This window comes from Pseudorca crassidens, chromosome 2, assembly GCF_039906515.1.
Source record: "Pseudorca crassidens isolate mPseCra1 chromosome 2, mPseCra1.hap1, whole genome shotgun sequence".
Taxonomy (NCBI): Eukaryota; Metazoa; Chordata; class Mammalia; order Artiodactyla; family Delphinidae; genus Pseudorca; species Pseudorca crassidens.
The window spans coordinates 37,649,145-37,671,946 of record NC_090297.1 but is presented as its reverse complement, the minus strand read 5'-3'; the positions used below and the strand labels follow the sequence as shown (position 1 = coordinate 37,671,946).

At 41.4% G+C, this 22,802-nt stretch overlaps 1 protein-coding gene across 13 annotated transcripts in view; it reads right to left on the bottom strand.

Annotated features, from left to right (window-relative positions):
* MAST2 (microtubule associated serine/threonine kinase 2) overlaps positions 1-21,981 on the bottom strand; it is a 202,317-nt gene extending 180,336 nt beyond the window's left edge. For 4 of the 13 annotated variants that reach the window (XM_067725982.1, XM_067725987.1, XM_067725988.1 and 1 more), the window contains exon 1: positions 21,462-21,974. In XM_067725982.1, coding sequence (XP_067582083.1) covers positions 21,462-21,650 — 189 coding nt within the window. In that variant the 5' untranslated portion in view covers positions 21,651-21,974. Of the gene's footprint in view, positions 1-21,461 lie in introns of all 13 variants that reach the window. The other 9 variants (XM_067725984.1, XM_067725985.1, XM_067725993.1 and 6 more) reach the window with 5 other exon arrangements.
* Between the last annotated feature and the right edge of the window lie 821 nt (positions 21,982-22,802).

The window sequence follows — 22,802 nt, the reverse complement described above, 5'->3', positions numbered from 1 at the left end:
AAGGGCCAAAGGAGGGCACAAAGTCAATCTGCAAAGACCAGGATGTGTGTTTGTTTGCTTGCTTAGCTCCTGGCAATCCAGGAAATCTTCATCAAAACACAAGCTAAGTAACAGAGACTTCAGTATCACACACAGCAAGAAATACAGTTTCTACAAAAAATGTTGGAAAACTCACTAGACAAATGGACAACTACAGCCTTCAACGATCAAACAACAGCAAAGCCTGGGGAAAATGAAAAAGCTGTATTCCAGAGTTACCAATATTCAAATGTCCAAATTTCAACAACAACAAAAAAATCACAAGACATATAACGAAATAAGAAAGTATGGCCCACTCAAAGAATCAAAATAAATTAACAGAAACCACCCCTGAGGAAGCCCAGCATTGGACTTAGCAGTAAATTTTAAATTGATTGTCTTAAGCATGGTCATATCAGTAAAGGAAAACATGGACAAAGAACTAAAGAAAATCAATGAACAAAGAAAAAGAAAGAAAACAATGAACTAAATGAACAATGAACAAAGAACTAAAGAAAAACAATGAACAAAACAACACTATCAACAAAAAGACAGAAATTATTAAAAAGAACCAAACAGAAATTCAGGAGATAAAAAGACCAATAAGTAAGTGAAAAATTCAATAGGGCGTTCAATAGCAAATTTGAGCAGGCAAAGACAGAATCAGCAATCTTGAAGACAAGATAATTAAAACTATACAGTCTGAGGAACAAGAAAAAAAAAAAAGAATGAAGAAAAGTGAAGAGAGGGCTTCCCTGGTGGCGCAGTGGTTGAGAGTCCACCTGCCGATGCAGGGGACACGGGTTCGTGCCCTGGTCCGGGAAGATCCCACATGCCGCGGAGCAGCTGCGCCCGTGAGCCATGGCCGCTGAGCCTGCGCGTCCGGAGCCACTGCTTCACAATGGGAGAGGCCACAACAGTGAGAGGCCCGCGTACCGCAAAAAAAAAAAAAAGAAAAGTGAAGAGAGCCTAAGGGACCGGGGGACATCTGCAAAAGAAACAATATATGCATTAAGGGAATCCCAGAAGGAGAAGAGAGAAAGGGGAAGAAAGAGTATCTGAAGAAATAACTGCCGAAAACTTCCCAAATTTGATGAGAGACACGAGCCTACATGTTCAGAAGCTCAATGAACTTCAAGTAGGTTAAACTCAGACCCACATCTAAACATATCATAATCAAACTGTTGAAGCTAACAACAAGGAGAAAATATTCAAAACAGTAAGAGAGATGCAATTCATCATGTACAGGGGATCCCCAATCAGATTAACAGCCAATTTTGCATCAGAACTATGGAGTCCAGAAGGAATGACATATTTAAAGTGCTGACAGGGGCTTCCCTGGTGGCGCAGTGGTTGAGAGTCCACTTGCCGATGCAGGGGACATGGGTTTGTGCCCCGGTCCGGGAAGATCCCACATGCCGCGGAGCGGCTAGGCCCGTGAGCCATGGCCACTGAGCCTGCGCATCCGGAGCCTGTGCTCTGCAACGGGAGAGGCCACAACAGTGAGAGGCCCTCATTCCGCAAAAAAAAAAAAAAAAAAGTGCTGACAGGAAAAACTGTCAACTTAGATTTCTACCCAGATAAACAAAAGCTGAGGGAGTTTATTACCACTACACCGGCCCTAAAAGGAATCCTTCAGGTTGAAATGAAAAGACACAAAACAGGAACTTCAAGCCATATGAAGATATAAAGATCTCCAGTAAAGGTAACTACATGAGCAAATATAAAAGTGAGCATTGTTATAGTTTTGGTTTATAACTCCACTTTTTATTTCCTACATGATTTAAAAGACAAATACATAAAAATAATTATAAATCTATGTTACTGAGCACACAATGTATGAAGATATAATTTGTGAGAACAACATAAAGGGGGGTGGGAGAATAGAGGTGTATAGGAGCAGAGTTTTTGTATGTTATTGAAGTTGGTACCAATTCAAACTAGACTGTTATAAATTTAGGATGTTACGTGTAATCCCTGTGGCAAAGCAAAAAGAAAATATAAAAAAAGCACACACAAAAGGAAATGAAAGGGGATCAAAACGGTTCATTACACCAAAAAAAAATTTTTTTTCTTCAACTAAACACAAAAGATGGCAGTAACAGAGGAAATGAGAGACAAAAGGGTATAAAACATACATGATAAAAATATTTCAATGAGCAAAGGTATCCATACTTGAATCAAAGGAAAAAATAAAACATAAAGAAGAACTCAATGGATATTTTAGAATTGAAATATATAATAACCAAAATAAAAAAACTGAGTGAATAAGCTTTTCAGCAGAACATAGAGGACAGAATAAAGAAACAGTGAACTGGAAGACAGAAGAACAGAAGTTATTCAACATGAACAACAAAGTGAAAACAGTAAACAGAGGCTTCAGGACCTATGGTTTTGTAATTAAAGATCTAATGTCTGTGTCACTGGAGTCCAAAAGGAAAGGACAAAGAGAGAAAGAAAGAAAAAGTACTAGAATAAATCATGGCTGAAAACCTCCCAAATGTGTGAAGACATAAACCTACAGATTCAAGAAGCTGAGTGAACCCCAAGCAGAATAAACCCAAAGAAATATGCCAGGAAACATTATAATTAAAATTCAGAAAAATTACAAACAAAAGAAAACAAAAACGTTTGAATGACAGATTTCTCATCAGAAACTATGTAGTCCAGAATAAAGTGGGAGCACAGTATTTTTCCAGTGTTGAAAGAAACGAACTGTCAACCAGAAGCAATAACCAGGGAAAATGACCTTCAGAAATAAGGATAATTAAGAGACTTTATTGGCAGCAAACCTATCCTAAAAGAATGGCTAAAGAAAGTTCTCTAAACAGAAAGGAAATAATACAATAAGCAACTTTAGGAACAGAGAAAGAACACAGTAAGTAAAAATGCAGATAAATACATTGGCGTTTCCTTCTGTAACATATGATTTTAAAATTTACTAAAGACATTTATGCTACAAAACATGAATCAGATTCAAATAAACTCACCAGTGAGGTGAGAGAGCTTAAGAAAAAATTAGAAATAAAAGATCAATTAAGAAATGACAGGCCCCACCTCCCGGCTGCTCCGTAAAGAGAGTGATCTCCCTGAGACTAGGGGCCATATACATTTGCACCCTCAGCAGGACTCAGGACAAGACTGGTATAAGGCACGATTCAGCAAATGTTTGTTAAATGGGTGCAAAAAAATCAAATTCCAGCCTGCCTGCCTCCAAGGCCTACATGTTTGACCACCATGCCACACTGCTCCAGTGAAGACTCACTCACAGACTGATGGAAGACAGCTGAACCAAGAAAAATGATCTTATCTCACGCTTCAGTGACAAAATAAAAGCCATCAGACATGGGAGAATTGTTCCAGGGCCTTCATCTTCCCACCACTGAATCTCTAAACCTCCCAGTATCTGTGTTCATCTTTTGTCTCATTCCTTCCTGTTACAATGAAGGGCCTGAGGACCTCTCCTTATCTCTGAGGCCCAGTGCCCTAGACCCCAGTCCCTCCTTCCCCTTCCATTATTCCCTTTCTCTTCTATGTTCCCATCTGGTCCTGCTTTATGGTCTCTGTGTCATTCCCAGCAGCAAACAAGCATAGTCTAGTATCTCCCATCTTAGAAAAATCATTCTTTGCCCCTCCTCCTACCATCACCTTAGCTCTCTGGGTTCTGTTCCCATTCACAGCCATGTTTCACAAGGAAATCGCCTACACATCTAGCTCCACTTCAGCAGTAGTGTTTTATTCCCTCTGACCTCAGGGAGGGTCCTATAACAATCTACCCTCCCACAAGTACTCTATCCAATTATTCCTGTTTTTTAAATTTTATTTATTTTTCATGATAATACATTATAAATTTTATAATATACATATCTGTACAGTTTGAATAAATTATAAAACAAATACCTATGTACCTGTACCCATCACCCAGCTTCAAAAACAAATCATTTCTGAATGACAAAACCCACCATGTAGCCCTCCCCAGTCACATCGCCTTCCCCTGCCTGAGGTAACCAGTGTCATTTTTCATGCCTTGCTTTTTTGTATGGTTTTACAACATATTACTGCATCCATATATTGTAAAATTTTGCATGTTGTTCAACTTTATATAAACATATTCTTTCATGACTTTTTTGAATCAGTATTAGGTTTCCTGAGTTTTATCCATGTTGATACATGTAGCTGGAGTTCATTCATTTACTTTATTATAGTATTCCATTGTAAAAAAAAAAAAAAAGACTAAATTTGAAGGAACACAAGACAGAATACAAACAAGAGATAATGCCTTAAGAGGCACAGAAGATGAAATGCTTTGGGTGTTTCTGTTTGTTTTATTTTTTTATGAAGAGGAAAAAAAATGTGTGAGAGAAAATGATATGTTGAAGAGAGGCAAAGAAGATCCAACATACAGCAAATAGAAGTCCCTGCAGAAGAAAATCAAAGAAAGGCAACAGAACGAATATCAATACTAAAATTATAATTCAAAAACTTTGCTGAAATTAAAACTATATATATGAAAACTACATCCTGGAAGAGCACACCACATGCATGACATATAAATCCAAAATGACCAACACCAAGATATATTTTAGTATAATAACTGGACTTTAACAGAAAAATCATTTCAGCATTAAAAAAAAATGACCTATTAGAAAAACCTGCATCACTATCAGACTATGGCAACGTTTTTTTTTTAATATTTATTTATCTGCACTGGGTCTTAGTTGCAGCAACGCAGGCTCCTTAGTTGTGGCAGGCATGTGGGATCTAGTTCCCTGACCAGGGATCAAACCCGGGCCCCCTGCATTGGGAGCATGGAGTCTTAACCACTGTGCCACCAGGGAAGTCCCGACAACAATTCTTTATGCCAGAAGAAAAACAGGGTTACAAGATACTATATAAGATACTCAAAGAAAGGCAGTATGAGCCCAGGATTTTATATCCAGGAAAACTAATCTTCAAGGTAAAGGGCACAGGCAAAAATGTTATCAATATAAAATAACTCAGAGAATATTGTTCCAACAGGTCGTTCCTAAGGAATGTACTAAAGAACAAGATTCATACAATCAGGACTTCCCTGGCAGTCCAGTGGTTAAGACTCTGCGCTTCCACTGCAGGGGGCATGGGTTCGATCCCTGGTCGGGGAACTAAGATCCCACATGCCACACTGTGCGGCCAAAAAAAATAAAAAATAAAATAAAATAAACACATGTTTAAAAACAAAAGATTCGGGGCTTCCCTGGTGGCGCAGTGGTTGAGAGTCCGCCTGCCGATGCAGAGGACGCGGGTTCATGCCCTGGTCCGGGAGGATCCCACATGCCGCGAAGCGGCTGGGCCCGTGAGCCATGGCCGTCGCTGAGCCTGCGCGTCCAGAGCCTGTGCTCCGCAACGGGAGAGGCCACAACAGTGAGAGGCCCGCGTACCACAAAAAAGAAAAGAAAAAACAAAAGATTCATACAATCAAAATAACTAGAATGACGAGGTCCTACTGCATAGCACAGGGAACTATATTCACAGGGAACTTGTAATAACCTATAATGGAAAAGAATTTGAAAAAGAATATATATATTTATATGTAAATATATATGTATATCTGAATCACTTTGCTGTATACCAGAAACTAACACAACACTATAAATCAACAATACTTCAATTAAAAAAAAAACCAGAGATGTATCAATATGGTGATTAGCATTAAATATATGGTCATTTATAAAATTATAAATAAGTGTTCATTAAAAGGGAGAGAGTATAGTATATAATGGCTACATGATCTGACAATGTAGATATAGGTCAACCAAAAAATGAGGGGAGAAGGTGGAGACAACATACACAAAAAAATTTTTTAACAGTTTTCATTAATCATTGGTGGTAGTACATTAGTAGTGCCACTAGAGACTGTTATACAGTTAACATATGATAAAGCAAATTAGTAATTCCTGGATATTCTAATTTTATCATCCCCTGAGTCTTTGGGAACATGATTCTTGGTATGAAAGAAAGGAGATACTAATGTAATAAATGGGAGATTAAGTTTTAAAAAAACCTCTGTAGTCCTTTGTCAATATCACTGTTGATTGCCAAGATAGTTTTTATTATATTTATTTCTAACTCTATCCACTGAAAGGTCATAGGAACAATGATCAACCTAGTAGCAATAAGTATCCCTAGGATCTAGACTGCAGGTGTTCTGAAATTCCATTTCCCATTAAAAGAAGCCAGGAGTTCTTAGAGAAACAGCTAATTCCAGGTCTAAGGTGGAAAATGAGCCTGGAACAGTTGAACGTAAGAGATAGCAAGAAAATTATCAAAACTATTAGGATTGGGTCAAAAAGACTAAGGAACCGGCTTCCCTGGTGGCGCAGTGGTTGAGAGTCCACCTGCCGATGCAGGGGACACGGGTTCGTGCCCCAGTCCGGGAAGATCCCACATGCCGCGGAGCGGCTGGGTCCGTGAGCCATGGTCGCTGAGCCTGCGCGTCCGGAGCCTGTGCTCCGCAACAGGAGAGGCAACAACAGTGAGAAACCCACGTACCGCAAAAAAAAAAAAAAAAAAAAGACTAAGGAACCAATATGAAGAGGCTCTTCCTAGACAACAACAGGACAATGTGAGCTTCAATTAGCAGTAAAAAAAAAAAAAAAAGAAAGAAAAACACATAAAATATGGGTTGAAACCCATCAAATACATTTAAATGTATGATTCCACAGTGATAATAAAAAATAACTAACTGATCACCATCTGAAGATGACCGGGAACCAATTTATTACCTTAAAAACTAGGTAAATAAAAGGAAAGAATCAGACCATTCTTACATGAACTATACCACTGGGAATCAAACAGTAGATGAGAAGCATCTCCTTAAAATGCTATGCCACCTAATAAATGAAAACAAAATGATAGAATTATATCACTACTTTGCAACTCCCAATTAGCGAATCTCAGCACTGAGCATCAGCAACTGCTACAATCAAAGAGCAAAAAGCAGACATCACATGCCTCCTGTTGAAAGAACACACTACCACCCAAAATCTTGCCAAAGGAATTGAACCTGAGGCTGATTAAGCCTCTGTATCCAGCTGTAATTTGCAGGAAATACAACAGGACATAAAACATTTTGAAATGCACCATAACTATGCAATCTAGACTTTGGGAAACTCTACAGGCCAAATGCCCCAAGGTTTTTCAACTTACAGATTTTAAGGAAAAGGAAGAGATGAAAGGAAAAGATTAAAAAGAGACAGAGACTTCCCTGGTTGTCCAGCAGTTAAGACTCCACGCTCCCAAGGCAAGGGGCCCGGGTTCAATCCCTGGTCAGGGAACTAGATCCTGCATGCCACAACTAAAGATCCCGTGTGCCGCAACTAAGACCCAGCTCAGCCAAATAAATAAATAAATTTTTTTTTAAAAAAAAGTATGAGATATTTCTATCCACTAGGATGGCTAGATTTTTTTAAAATGGAAAATAACAAGTGCTAGCAAGGTCACAGACAAACTGGAACCCTTGTAAATTGCTGGTGGGAATGTTAAAATGATACACCCACTGTGGAAAACAGTTTGACAATTCATCAAAAACTTAAACATAGAATTATCATATGATCCAACAATTCCACTCCTATATATAGAAACAAAAAATTGAAAAACAGGTGTACAAACAGAAACTTGTACACAAATGTTCATAGGGGTACTACCACAATCACCAAAAGGTGGAAACAACCCAAATGCCCATCAGTTGATGACTGAATAAACCAAATGTGGTATATCCATATAATGGAATATTACTCGGCCATAAAAAGGAATGACATACTGATGATATATGCTACAATATGGATGAATCTCAAAAACATTACATTAAGTAAAAGAAGCCAAACATAAAAGGCCATGTATTGTATGATTCCCTTTACATGAAATGTTCACAGTTCACAGAGACAGAAAACAGATTAGTGGTTGCCAGGGACTGGGGGAAGGAGGAAATATTTTGGAACTAGATAGTGGTGATGGTTATACATTTGAATGTACTGAATGTCACTAATCGTGAATTTTATGGTAAGTGTATTTTACCACAATTTAAGAAGTCAAAGCACATGTAGAGGTAGGGTGTCTAGGGCCACACTTCCTTCCAGGAGCCTATTAAAGTGAAAATAGCTGAGACCCAGTCGCCTTCCTCTCTGGCTTCTCTTGGCTTCCTTATGGCTTTTTTCTCTTCCACATGGCTGGGTGGACAAACTGAGAAATGCCTACAGAAAGCGATCACTAGTCACCAAGACCTGAAAGAGTGTGGGGATTGCCAGAGACTAGCTCTGCCACAGACGGAGGAAAACAAGCTTTTCCAGACCTCCTAGGTATTCCTGCAAAAAGGCCTTTACATGCATTCAAAACGGTTATTATCCAAAACTCTGTGGGCCTATAAGGAATGAAGGTTCTAGGTGGTCTATATCCAGAATAATAGGATTTCTAAATAGTTCTAGCTGAGGACCGTATTAGGGTTTGAGGGCTATTGCAAGGACTAGCTAGATATTGACCAAACATGATTCACCTTCCTCCTGGGCACAAGCTATGGCCCTATGATTGAATTCTGGCAACAGAATATGGGTGGAAGTGATTAAGCCATTTCCAGGTCTGCGCATCAACAACTCCCACAAGATTGCCCCACCTGCCTCAGGTGACCTTGGAAGCCATGTGTAGAAAATGGTAGAGCCTCCATTACTCTAGGTTCTTTTGAATGTATTTTTTTACAGCAACTAGTGTTCTTAAATATAAAAGAGTACTGGGATTTCCCTGGTGATCCAGTGGGTAAGACTCCGCACTCCCAATGCAGGGGGCCCGGGTTCAACCCCTGGTTGGGGAACTAGATCCCAAATGCATGCTGCAACTAAGAGTTCGCATGCCGCAAATAAGAAGTCCGCATGCCACAACTGAGAAGTGCGCATGCTGCAACTAAAAAAAAAATGATCCTGCATGCTGCAACGAAGATCCCGCGCACCGCAACCAAGACCCGGCATAGCCTAAACGAATAAATAAATATTTAAAAATAATAATAATAAATATATAGAAGACTACTAGCATGAGAGCTAGTAGTAAAATGTCCCATTCTCTTACTGGTCAAAGGCAGGACTCAGATTTCCTGGGGTCACCTAAAAAAGAAATCATCTTGGTAACACCCTTTTGAAACAACTTAAGGACTTTTTAAGAATTAATACCAACTTTTTTTTTTTTTTTTTGGCTGCACCACGCACCTTGCAGGATCTTAGTTCCCCAACCAGGGATTGAAACTGGGCCCGTGGCAGTGAAAGCACAGAGTCCTAACCACTGGAATGTCACGAAATTCCCAATCCCAACTATTTTTAAACTCTTTTGTCTTTAAAACATTCTTGAAGATCTCAAATAGTCATGAAAATTAGAAGGCCAGACAGTACTATATTACCTCTGCTTTGCTGAAATACAGGCAGAGAAACTATGTGGCTTGTTAACCTCCCAACACATTAAAGGTTAAAGGATTTGTGCATCTGCTACCCAGGTTCACCCTTAGAAAATATTTTGTTACATTAAAGTTGGTACAACTAAAACGATATTACAGAATTTTAAAATGCGGTTTCCTTGGCCTGAATTTGCTCTTAATTATGTTCTAAAATTTAGGGAGACTATATATATATATATATATATATATATATATATATATATATATATATATAATATCTTCTAAGCCAGTTAGTTAAGAAAGAAATCCATAAAAGTTTCCCTAAAGGGAAAAACGCACAAATTAAAGCCATCTTTTCAAGCTGAACAAAGTAAAAGAAGAGTTCAATAACAACAACAAATCAAAGGTCAAGACATACCTTTTTCTATTATATTTCTTTATAAAACCAGATGAGAACACAGAAAAATATGAACTCTATATTCACACATTCTACGCACTTACCCTAAAAATATAATAATTAACCATTATTGAGTGCTCACTGGTATCAGGCTTTGTAATAAGTGTTTTACATGGATTAATTTATTAAATCCTAACAATAACCCTATGAAATCGGTAATGATAGTATGTCCATTACATTTATATGGGATAAGTAAGGCTTAAAGAACTTAAGTAACTTGCATCAGGTAATAGAGTTGGAATCTGAGGTCAGAGAATGACTTAATCACTATACATTCACTCAAGAAGTATTTATTTAGTACCTCCTATATACAATTCTAGAAGCTGGAGATACAGCAGTAAGGAAAAACCAACCCAAATTCCTACCCTCATGAACCATATATCCTAATGTGTGAGAATGACAATAAATAACAAATATGTGACAGTAACAGGTGAATAAAGGACATGAATAAAAAGAGGGGAAGGGAATGACTAAGAGTGCTACTTTAAAAAGGCTGGTCAGGCTTCCCTGGGGGCGCAGTGGTTAAGAATCCGTCTGCCAATGCAGGAGACATGGGTCGGAGTCCTGGTCCGGGAAGATCCCACATGCCGCGGAGCAACTAAGTCTGTGCGCCACAACTACTGAGCCCGCTCGCCTAGAGCCCGTGCTCTGCAACAAGAGAAGCCACCGCAATGAGAAGCCCACACACCGCCACGAAGAGTAGCCCCCGCTCGCCGCAACTAGAGAAAGCCTGCATGCAGCAATGAAAACCCAACACAGCCAAAAATAAATAAAATAAACAAATTTATTTTAAAAAATAATAATAAAAAGGCTGGTCAAGGAAGGCCTTTATCTGAACAGAGACCTAAATGAAATGAGGAAGCCAGTCATATAAATATATCCAGAAAAAGAACCCCTCACGTAGAGAAAACTACCAAGTATAGAAGTCCTCAATTAATAATTTTTAAAATGTCCTCAGGCAGGAGCATGCTTAATATATTTGGAGACCATCAAGGCAACCAGTGTGAACAGAGCTCAGTAACAAGAGGAGGAGTAGAAGGAAATGAGGTTAGAGAAGGCCAAGAGGCAGATCATGCAGACTTTAAGTACAAAGCAAGCACCTTCCATTTTGATCAACTGTGATGGAAAGCCACTTTTGAGTAGGGGATGGTAACAAACTTTGATTTTAGCTTTTACAGGATGATACCGATCTTGCTGTGTGCAAATTATCATGGGGGCGGAGGGGAGAGGAGGTAAAAGAACAGAATCAGGAAGACAGGTTTGGAGACTTTTATAGTAATCCAGATGAAAGATGATAGAGGCTAAGATTAAGGTAGTGATGGAGCTAGTGGGGAAAAGTCTCATGCAATTTGAATGTAGCACCAACCAGAACTGATGGGCTGAATGTGGAATATGAGGTTAAGAAAAGAATCAAAAACAACTTCCATGTTTTGCTCTAAATAAATGAGTGAATGATAGTGCCATTTATTGATGTGGGAAAGACTGGGGAAGCAGTGGAATGGGAAGTGAAAAACAGGGTTCAGCTTTGGACCCATTAAGTTTGAAAGGTCTATTAGCTACCCAAATAGAAATGTTACATACACAACTGAAAATAGGAGAGCTCAAAAGAAAGGTCAAGACTAGAGAAATAAATGTGGGAATCAGCAGCACAGAGATGGAATGTTAAGTAATACAATCTGATGAGATTACATCAGGAGAGAGAATAGACTGCAAAAGCAGATTAAATACTGAACGCTCTAGCAGGTCTGCGTCTTTATTCCTGCTAGAGCGTTCAGTAGGAATAAAGACGCAGACCTACTAGAGAACGGACTTGAGGTTATGGGGAGGGGGAAGGGTGAGCTGTGACAGGGCGAGAGAGAGTCATGGACATATACACACTAACAAACGTAGTAAGGTAGATAGCTAGTGGGAAGCAGCCGCATGGCACAGGGATATTGGCTCGGTGCTTTGTGACAGCCTGGAGGGGTGGGATAGGGAGGGTGGGAGGGAGGGAAACGCAAGAGGGAAGACAAATGGGAACATATGTATATGTATAACTGATTCACTTTGTTATAAAGCAGAAACTAACACACCATTGTAAAGCAATTATACCCCAATAAAGATGTTAAAAAAAAAAAAAATACTGAACGCTCTCAAGCACCAGTGAGATTGGAAGAAAACCAAGACAGCATGGTCCCAGGAGCCAAATGATGGAATGATCAACCATGTCAAAAGCAACAGGTCGAGTGAGATGAAGACTGAAAACTGGCCACTGGGTTAGACCAATGATGACCTTCACATAAGTGTTTCAGTGGAATGACGGGGGACTAAAGCCTGACTTGACTGGAATGGGTTCAAGAGGAGAGGAAATGAAAGAAGATATAGACAACTCTTTCAAGTAGTTTTGTTATAAAGAGGAGCACTCTCCTACTCACAATTATTTCGTATCCCTTGCTCTTTCGCCTGAATAACTGCAAGAGCCTCTTAACTGGTTCCACATACCCATTCAGTCAATGCTCGCTAAAGTAGCCAAATAAGTGGGATTAAAATAAATGTTAGATCACGTGATTCTTATGCTCAAAACTCTCCAATGGCTTCTCATCTCGTTCAACATGAAAGTCAAAATCCTCACAGCTGCCTGTAAGACCCTTACCAATCTGAAACTCTCCACAGTTCAGCCCTCCTCTCCCCATCTTTCCCCTCTGAGCTCACCTACTACTCTTCCTCTTACTCTACTCCAGCCACACTTGGCTTCCTTGGTGTTCCTCAAACACAAATTTTAGAGCTGGAAGTATGCTTCTACCCCAAGGTGCTTCCTATTCCCTCTACCAAGTATACTCTTCCCCCCACATATCTAAATGCCTCAATCTCTTACATTCTTCAGGTCTTTACTCAAACATCTCATTCCAAAGAGATGCCTTTCCTGATAATGCTATTTAAGCCATAAAATCCCCCATCACTCTATATTCCCCTTCCCTGCTTTATTGTCTTTGTAGTATTTATCACCGTATAGCATACTACATATTTTACTTATTTCTTTTATTATCTGATTCCCTCTACTAGAATAGAAACTTTGAAAGCAGGGTTTGTCATCTGCCTTTTTCACTTCTATAATCCCAACAGTAACCAAAAAATTTTAAAAAAACAAAAACAAAACAAAAAAAACTTCTTGAATCCAAGGATGAATGAATGAGAGGGAATGCAGGGTTAATGAAGTTTTTTCAAGATTGAAAATATTGTAGCATGCTTGTATGCTGATGAGAATCATCAACAGAAAAAAAACATTAATGACTCAGGAGTAGGAAAGAATAATTCCAAGAATAAAACTCTTATTTAGATATAGGGGTTGGCCTTAGATGGGAATAGGAACAGATTATCCATAGCAATAAGAGAGAGGGAAAAGAATGCGGGTACAGGGCTTCCCTGGTGGTGCAGTGGTTGAGAGTCCGCCTGCCGGATGCGGGGGACACAGGTTCGTGCCCCGGTCCGGGAAGATCCCACATGCCGCGGAACGGCTGGGCCCGTGAGCCATGGCCGCTGAGCCTGCACGTCCGGAGCCTGTGCTCCGCAGCGGGAGAGGCCACAACAGTAAGAGGCCCGCGTACAGCAAAAAAAAAAAAAAAAAAAAGAATGCGGGTACAGATATAGGTAGGTTGGGTGACTTGTAATGGGAGCTTGTAGGATTATCTTTGTTTTTTCTTCAGTGAAACAGGAAGCAAGGACATCAACTGAGAGTAAAGAGGACAAATAGAGTGCTAAAAGTTTGAGGAGAACGATTAAACTATCATTTAAGAGTGAATGGAGGGAATTCCCTGGTGGTCCAGTGGTTAGGACTCCGTACTCTCACTGCTGAGGGCCTGGGTTCAATCCCTGGTCTGGGAACAAAGATCCCACAAGCCGTGTGGCACTGCCAAAAAAAAAAAAAAAAAAAAGTGAATGGACTAGGGAATGTCATAGGATTGACTGTCATTGCTGAAAGACTCCTTAGGTTCATGATCACAAATTTAGATGTCAGCATCGTTGTGTTTTCCTCCAGCCACATTCAGCTGCCTAGACACAAGGGCAGAATAGGCAGAGTTGGTTTAATCATGGTTGGAATTTTCTCAAGCAGGTATGATAGAAGGTACTGAAGGTACATGCATAGCAGTAATTATGATAGCCCATGAAATGTTAAGTTGGACAAGGAGGAAAGTAGAGGCATGAGGTGACTGACAATGAAAAGGTAGTCTGGACTTCCCTGCTGGCTCAGTGGTTAAGAATCCGCCTGCCAATGCAGGGGACATGGGTTCGAGCCCTGGTCTGGGAAGATCCCACGTGCCACGGAGCAACTAAGCCCATGCGCCACAACTACTGAGCCTGCGCGCTAGAGCCCACAAGCCACAACGACTGAGCCCCCATGCCACAACTACTGAAGCCCACCTAGAACCCATACTCCACAACAACAGAAGCCACCGCAAAGAGAAACCCGTGCACCGCAATGAAGAGTAGCCCCTGCTCGCTGCAACTAGAGAAAGCCTGCATGCAGCAACGAAGACCCAATGCAGCCATAAATAAATAAATAAATAAATTTATTTTTTTTAAAAAAATCAACAGACCAGAGGTTCCAAAGCGTTTGAACAATTTTTGGAGAGGAAATCCTAAAATAAATGTGAGCTAGAGAAACAGAAGATGATGTGAAGGTCAGAGTCTGGCAAGCTCAAAACTAAGATTTTAGAGGCAGAACAATTATTGGTAAAGATGAAAAGTACCTAATGAATATGGAAGTAAGAGGCTCAGGTTTATGTCAATTTTCCCCATCAATTATTTACTGTACTTCCACTGTACACATGGCTACAGTGCAGAGAAAAGAGTTTGGGAGTTAACAATGAGGAACAACAAAAAGGTGGTCAACTATGTCTGACTAACAATGCATTTTGTGTAAGTCCTTACTGCCAATAATGTCTAGTCTCTGCTCTCCCTTGAGGACTTTTTCCTCTTCCCCCAGGGCTAGCCCTTGACCCAACAACCTGGTTTTCAAAACTCTTTGGAACCCCAAGTATGTATATAATGAAGAAAAACAACCAATAACTGCTGATAAAAAGTAATAATTACCAAGGTGCCATAAGGATTTTATCAAGAAAGTACAAAGCTAGGTGGCAAATTTAGCAGAGAATCATAAGCAGCTAAGACCAGCAATAAAGGAGGCATAATGATTGCAATATTAAGCTGCCTCTCACAGTCCTGATCATAGGTCACCATGAATAACTGGGGTGGAAAAAGCTTTTAGGTTGATCTTAGGCTATGGGCATCCAGTAAAACAAAGATGGGAAAAATCTGGAGGCAGATGTGTCCTACCCTCATCAGGAAACACTGTCCAACCTGCTTCAACCATCCCAGGCTCTCTGCTCCCAGTACCTCTGATGAAATCAAATCTTCCAAAGGTAACAGGTTTTCAGGAGCTGGCCCTTATTCATATTACTTCTGGACAAGAGGGGAGGGAGGGCCAATAAACATTCTGTATTGAGGGACTTCCCTGGTGGTCCAGTGAGTAAGACTCCACACTCCCAATGCAGGGAGCCCGGGTTCGATCCCTGGTCAGGGAATCAGATTCCACATGCACACCACAATAAGTGTCCGCATGCCACAACTAAGAGTCCACATGCCGCAACTAAGAGCCCACATGCTGCAACTAAATATCCCGCGTGCCCCAACTAAGACCCAGCGCAGCCTAACTAAATAAATAAATAAATAGACATTCTGTATTGAAAACTCAGAAAAATTCTCAAATGCCCATGTCTCAATCACCATGTCCTACATTGTATCCTCCACACAGCTGCCAGAGTAATCCAGCTAAAAAACAAGAAAGACCACCCTGCTTCCCTACTTACTATCTTTTTACATAATACTAAAGACCATCTACAATCTAGGCTCCTTTAGTCTCTTAACTCAACATCTATAGCTTCAAGTTCAACTTCCAACAATACTAAATTGATTACAGTTCCCTACACAATATATGCAGCTTCCCCTCTGTATGTTTTGTGCCCCATGCTTTTGCCCGTATACTAATATTATAGTGCAGAATAAAGAGAAGATACTGATTTCCATGAAAATAATTTTGAAAATTCCTTAATGATGCCAAGAGAATTCAAAATTCAAAATATTTTAATCTTTTTCTATTCATTCAGTCCACAAATAATTCATTCAGTCAACAAGTAACTACTTAACATCTATTGTGACAAAGCCCTTGACTATGCATTATGATAGATAAAATGATGATATAGTTCCTACCCTCAGTAATTTACAACTTAAAAGCAGATATGAAATAATACAAAATGAATACAGAAGGATAGAAGTGCTATTTACTACAGCCCAATCATGGAAAAACAACTTCACAGAACAGTTTCTGTGGCATGAGTTAGGCCTGGAAACTTGAGTAGAATTTTAATGAGCAAAGACAGAGAAGAAAGAGCTTTTTAGATGAGTGATTAATTAAAATAAATATATGGGGACTTCCCTGGTGGCACAGTGGTTAAGAATCCGCCTGCCAATGCAGGGGACACAGGTTTGATCCCTGGTCCGGGAAGATCCCACATGCCATTGGAGCAACTAAGCCCATGCACCACAACTACTCAGCCTGAGTTCTAGAGCCCGCAAGCCACAAATACTGAGCCTGTGTGCCACAACCACTGAGCCTGTGTGCCACAACCACTGAAGCCCATGCGCCTAGAGCTCGTGTTCTATAAGAGAAGCCACCACAACGAGAAGCACGCACACTGCAACGAAGAGTAGCCCCCACTTGCTGCAACTAGAGAAAGCCCACACGCAGCAACGAAGACCCAACACAGCCAAATATAAATAAATTAAATAAATAAATAAATAAATTTAAAATATATATATACATATGAAAATGCCTAAGCAGTAAACAAATATTTACTGAATGTCCATTACGTACCAGTTAAAACACTAAAGGCTGGTATAATGATGAATAAAACAGCCTCTGAGGAGTTTTTTCTCTGATGAGAGACTGACAGCCAATCAGAATGAGGAAATACATGTTTCAAGTGCCAGCACACATATCTATGTTTCTAATAAATATTCAGACTAATAACTATGTTTCAAATACCATACTAGGCCCTAGGTAAATGAAAGAGTCTGGGCCTCAAAGAACTTACTTATGAGAGAGACAAACTATTTCAATAATGTATGCTACAATGGAGACAAAGCAAAGTCTTGGGAACCAAGAGAAGGGGCCTCTAACTCTGATTCTAATAAAAAGTGATAAGTATCAAGTAGACCTTGAATGCCAAGGTCTTCAAACTTTATTCTATGGTATCAAGAAGCTAATGAAAGTTTCTGAAGATAAAGCAATAAAATGATCATTTAACAAATACTTATCTATCACTGGAACTCAGGTAGGCAAGGAGTTCCAATCTTTTTTTTAATTAGAATGCAGAATAAATCAGAGGTTAAAAGACTAAAAACAAGTAAATGCAGTTAAAATATTACAACAACCAAGACAAAAATTTATAAATGCTGAATTAAGGTGATGACAGTGAGAACAAAGATTTGAAAGATGTTATGAAGACAGAATCAGCAGAACCTGGATAAGGGGGTCAAGGGAGAGGGAAAAGTCAAAGACCATGGATATAATTTCAAGTTTGATGACAAGAAAAAGGAAAGACACGGGGAGACCACATTTCAAAGGAGAAATAATGGATTCTATTTCAATGATACAGTAAGCCACTGAGCTAGAGATCCAAGTTCTGCATCCTGTTCAGAAATTATTCCTAAATACCCGCATGGTATAACATGTAACAAGCATTATTCCGTATCATGAGAAATGGAGAACAAAGTCATTTGTGAAAGGTAGATGCTTGGTGATCAGCCAGGTTCTTATTCCCTGAATGAATGGAATAATCCATCCAGCCTCATAACACACGAAACTGAAATTTTTAACTTTTCAACATCAAATAATTTCTAGTTATGGACTTTCAAGGACACTATCAGTTTATGAAAATCACAAATGTTAAGATCACAAATGCTGAGGGTCTAATGTGGAAATATTAAGCCCAGAAATGGAAATGTAGAGCTAAGGAAAGAGGTCAGGCCTAGAGACTCAGATCACTCTACAAGGAGGTTCTGTGACACAATGCTATGAACAAAGAGAACTACAGACCCTATTATACATCCTAAGCACTTGCCACAAATAGGGTAAGCCCGCTAAAAAACAAAGTACAATTAAGAAAAACGCTGGGAATTCCCTGGCAGTCCGGTGGTTAGGACTTGGTACTTTCACTGTGGGGGTCCGGGTTCAATCCCTAGTGGGGGAACTAAGATCCCCCAAGCTGCACAGTGTGGCCAAAAGAAAAAAGCTAAGGACAGAGGACATATCCGCAAGGAACATATTGGGGACAGAGACAGAAAACAGTAAAAGACACCCAAGAAGCAGTCAGAGTAACAGGAGTAGAATGGACATTATGACAAAAGAGAAGAAAATATCAAGAAGGAACACATGCAAAAATTAATCAAAATAAAGCTGAGGTAGTCATACTAATATCAGATAAAAGACACTTTAAAATGCATAATTGTAGTATAAAAGCTCACTATAAAATAACCGACGTTTATTTCACCAGAAACGTTTAACAATTGTATTGTACACTTGAATGCACCTAATAAAGAGAAAAACAAAAAAACAAAAACAAAAAAAAGAAGGAACACATGGTCAAGAGTGACAAATAGTTCACAGAGGTCAGAGAAGATGAGGAATGGGGAAAGGCTATCATATTTAATCATTTAAAGGTCCCTGGGATTGCTGCATCTCTCTGTGTAATTCACAATGAAAACTTTTCACAAATAGCCACACATTTTTTTTTTTTTTTTTTAAATTTTTGGCTGCGTTGGGTCTTCATGGCTGCGTGGGCTTTCTCTAGTTGCGGCGAGTGGGGTCTACTCTTCCTTGCAGTGTGCAGGCTTCTCATTGCGGTGACTTCTCTTGTTGCGGAACACGGGCTCTAGGCGCACGGGATTCAGTAGTTGTGGCGCACGGGCTTAGTTGCTCCGTGGTATGTGGGATCTACCCGGACCAGGTCTCAAACCTGTGTCCCCTGCATTGGCAGGCGATTCTTAACCACTGCGCCACCAGGGAAGCCCCAACACACATTATTTTTTAATTAAAAAAAAAGGAAAAGTTTTAGTATCCATCATGGTATAATCACACAATGGAAAATCACACAGCAATGAAAAAGAACAAGCTTTTTCTAAAAGCAACAACACAGATGAATCTCACAGACATAATGAAAGAATCTAGTCACAAAAGAGTACAAACTGTATGATTCCATTTATATGAAGTTCAGAAGAGGCAAAACTAATCCATGGTGATAGAGTTTGGGAGAGTGGTTACCTCTGGAGAAGGGTAATACCTGGGAGAAAGTACAAAGGAACATTCTAGGGTACTGGAAATGTTCTACATCCTGATCTGAGGTGTGGTCACATAGGTGTATTCATTCTGTAAAAGTTCATGGGCTGAACGAACCTTTGATTTGCACACTGTAGATAAGTCACATCTCAATTAAAAAGTAAATAAACAAACACACAAAGTTACTGGGAACCTTGAAGACAACACTTTGGGGGAATTTATTTGTAGAAGCCAAATCACAATATGGGGGATGTATACAAGGTGAAGAAGCTGAGACAGTGAATACAAACTCGTTTTTCAAGAAGGTTGCTGGTAAAGCAAAAATGAGATTACAAAGTAGCTTAGGTAGGTTACAAAACTCAGGGAAATCATGTTGTTTTGTTTTTATTTGAGGTATAAGACAAAGAGAAAATAACATACATAACAAGGGCCTACAGCCTATGAGAGGGAATGAAATCAAGAACATAGAGGGATTAGCCTTGGAAAAGAGGATGAATACTTCCTTCTTTGAGATTTAAAAGATGAGAGAACACAGAAATCCTGAGATAGAGAAGAGGGAGAAATCAAGTTACCTTGAACTCTTTAGTGAAGCATGTGATAAGGTCAATTAGACCAGGTAAATTGAGTCAGGAAAGGATCTGGGCTTTAAGTACATTTTTAAATGTTTCATATAGGAACTGCAGAGAATATAAAACACAAGGATGAAGAAGGAAATTCCAGTAAGAGGACAATGCTCAGTGGCCTGAAAGCAAGGGCAGAAATGGCACAGTCTACTCAGGACTAGGTGGAGAATACAAGATAAAAAAACAAAAGGAGGGGGGCTTCCCTGGTGGCGCAGTGGTTGAGAATCTGTCTGTTGATGCAGGGGACACGGGTTCGAGACTTGGTCCGGGAAAATCCCACATGCCACGGAGCAGCGATGCCCGTGCACCACAACTACTGAGCCCACGTGCCACAGCTACTGAAGCCCCCACGCCTAGAGAGCCCATGCTCCTCAACAAGAGGAGCCATTGCAATGAGAAGCCCGTGCACCACAACGAAGAGAAGCCCCCCTCACAGCAACTAAGAAAGCCCACGCACAACAACGAAGACCCAACGCAGCCAAAAATAAATAAATTAATTTTTTAAAAAAAGGGAGGGAAAAGTCCAAGGGCTAACATGTGCATCACTGAAACTATATAATAAAGAATGATGTCTAAGGAAAATACTTATTTAACATACAGGAAAGAGGCAGAAGACCTAACAGAACTCTTCAAAGATCCAAAGATGAAGTCACTAGGGTCTAGAGTAGAGTGTGCGAAAGGGAAGCTGTCACTAGAGTTCATTACTACAGAACATTTTTCTGTAACTCCCACAAGATCAAGAACCACATATTCTCCTTTCACTGAACTTCCTACAGCTACTAGTGACAACTTCTCCTCCCTGATAAAACTGACCTTTATCCCCTACTTCTAAATACACCTACACTTGATTAATAAATTATATAAACATATCCTGTCCATTCAGAAACTCCATGAACTTTTTACACTTCTATCTGTGTTCTCCCACTAAGGTGTTTTCAGTGGTACAATCCTAGAAGGCAGAGACTATATCCACGAATTCTCTGTTCACAGTATTGGGTTTGGGATTACACACATGCATCCCCAAAGCACATGTTTTAAAAACTGCTTTCTCGTGAAATGAATCATTACTGGAGAGAAACTTTAACAATGCTTCAGAACATATTCCTACACGACTATAACGATGGCCAAATCAGAGAATGCTTAGGAATGACACCCGTTTTCACAACTGTCAACATAACCTCTAGAAAGTAGGATAACATTTACTATATTATTGACTATTTGCCCCTCTGGATAATTCCTCCATACCTCTTTAGTAAACCTATTCTTTGCACTTCATTTACTCCCAGCCCACATTCTAGCGTCCCTTCTTCCCATCCAGAACCCCTAACCTCAAACGCCCCACAGGACCATTTTTCAGCCGTACTCCCTCATTTCCTATTCAACCCCAGACCATCACTTCCATCCACTTCTCCACTCCCCATTTTTCTGCCTCTCCAGACCTCCCATTCCTTCTGCCGAACTATTCAGTCCCCACCCCTTCAACGCCCCAGCCCAAGTCTTCCCGCCTGAGATCGCCCTCCCCCATCGCTCCCTTTCAGGCTCCCCCTCCCCAACCCTTCCCTCCGAGACCCCGGCCAGCACTACCTGCTCCCTGACTTCGGACCCTGCGGGCCCCACCCGCTCCTCCAGTAGCTGCCTCCCGGACGGCGCTCGCCGGCGCGAGGGCAGGGGCTGGGGCAGCTCCGCTGCCCGCTGAGCCCCATCCTCCCGGCGGGCGGCCGGCGGCGGCGGCGGCAGCTGCGGTCGGTCGCGGCAGCGGCTCCGCTTCATATCTGCGGCTGGGCCCTGGGCGTCAGCGCAGCGAATGTCCCGGACCCGCACGGCCCCGGGCCGCGGCGCTACCGCGCCAACCACCGCCCGCGGCCACCATGGCCCGGCGGGCGCCCGAAGCCACCGACCCCAGCCAGCAGCTCCTCTGCGCTTTCTGGGGCCTCAAGAGCCGCGGCCTCCTCGGCGCTCCTTACGGAGGCGGCAGCATCGCCGCAGTGTCTTCTTCTCCCACCCGGTGCACGCTCGGGCGGCCAGCAGCCGCCGCCGCCGCCTCCACCGCAGCAGCCGGCTACACAGCCAGACGCCAACAGCTTGCCTGTAGCCCGGCCCCGCCCCTCCCTTCCCCTCGCGCGCGCGCACCGGGAGCCCGCCCGCCACCTCTGGCCGCGCGTCGCCTCCCGCGCACGCGCCAGCGAACGGTCGCGAGAGACCCGCCCTTGGCCCCACCGCGTGGTGGGGGTGGGAGGGAGCGGAGAGCGGAAGAGGGCGGGGCCCCGACGCGCCCGCTGCGGCCGTGGAAGCTCCTTGATTCGTTCATTCATTCATCCATTCATGAAATTGTGTGTCTGGCCAAGCTAAGTGGTGGGGATCCAAAAGTGAATTACAACTGATCAGCGTCCTCAAGGAAGTAGGTGGAGAGGGACCAGAGGCAGCAAGGAGACAAAATAGACAACCAGTAAACAGAACACTAATGCCTGCCTTTTTGTTGAGCACCTTCCAACCAACCGTCAACTGATCTTCACATCACACTTTGAAGGCAGGTCTGCTCATTCTCCTGTTATAGATAAGAAGACCGACGGGAAGTAATATGTACCAGGTCACTGAGCAAACTCAAATTCTGGCTTTTCTGCCCCTTTTCACTGTTTCCTGTTGCTCCCAGAAAGTAAAACAGGGTGTGGAAAGTCCTATAAAAGAGGAAGAAGTGATGGATTCCTTCAAGTGGAAGGCGAAGACAAAAAGGCATCCCCATCATTCCCCACTGACAATGAAGTCATCATGTTATAGCCCAGTCCAGCCTGGCCACAGCGGTGGGCAGCGCAGCCTGCCTCTTTCAGTGACTCATCTGCTCAGCAACGTGGCTGTAGCTCAGCCCTGTCTGACCTCCTCCTTCTGGCTTTAGCTGGTCTGCCAAAGCACCATGTTTTTCCTCTT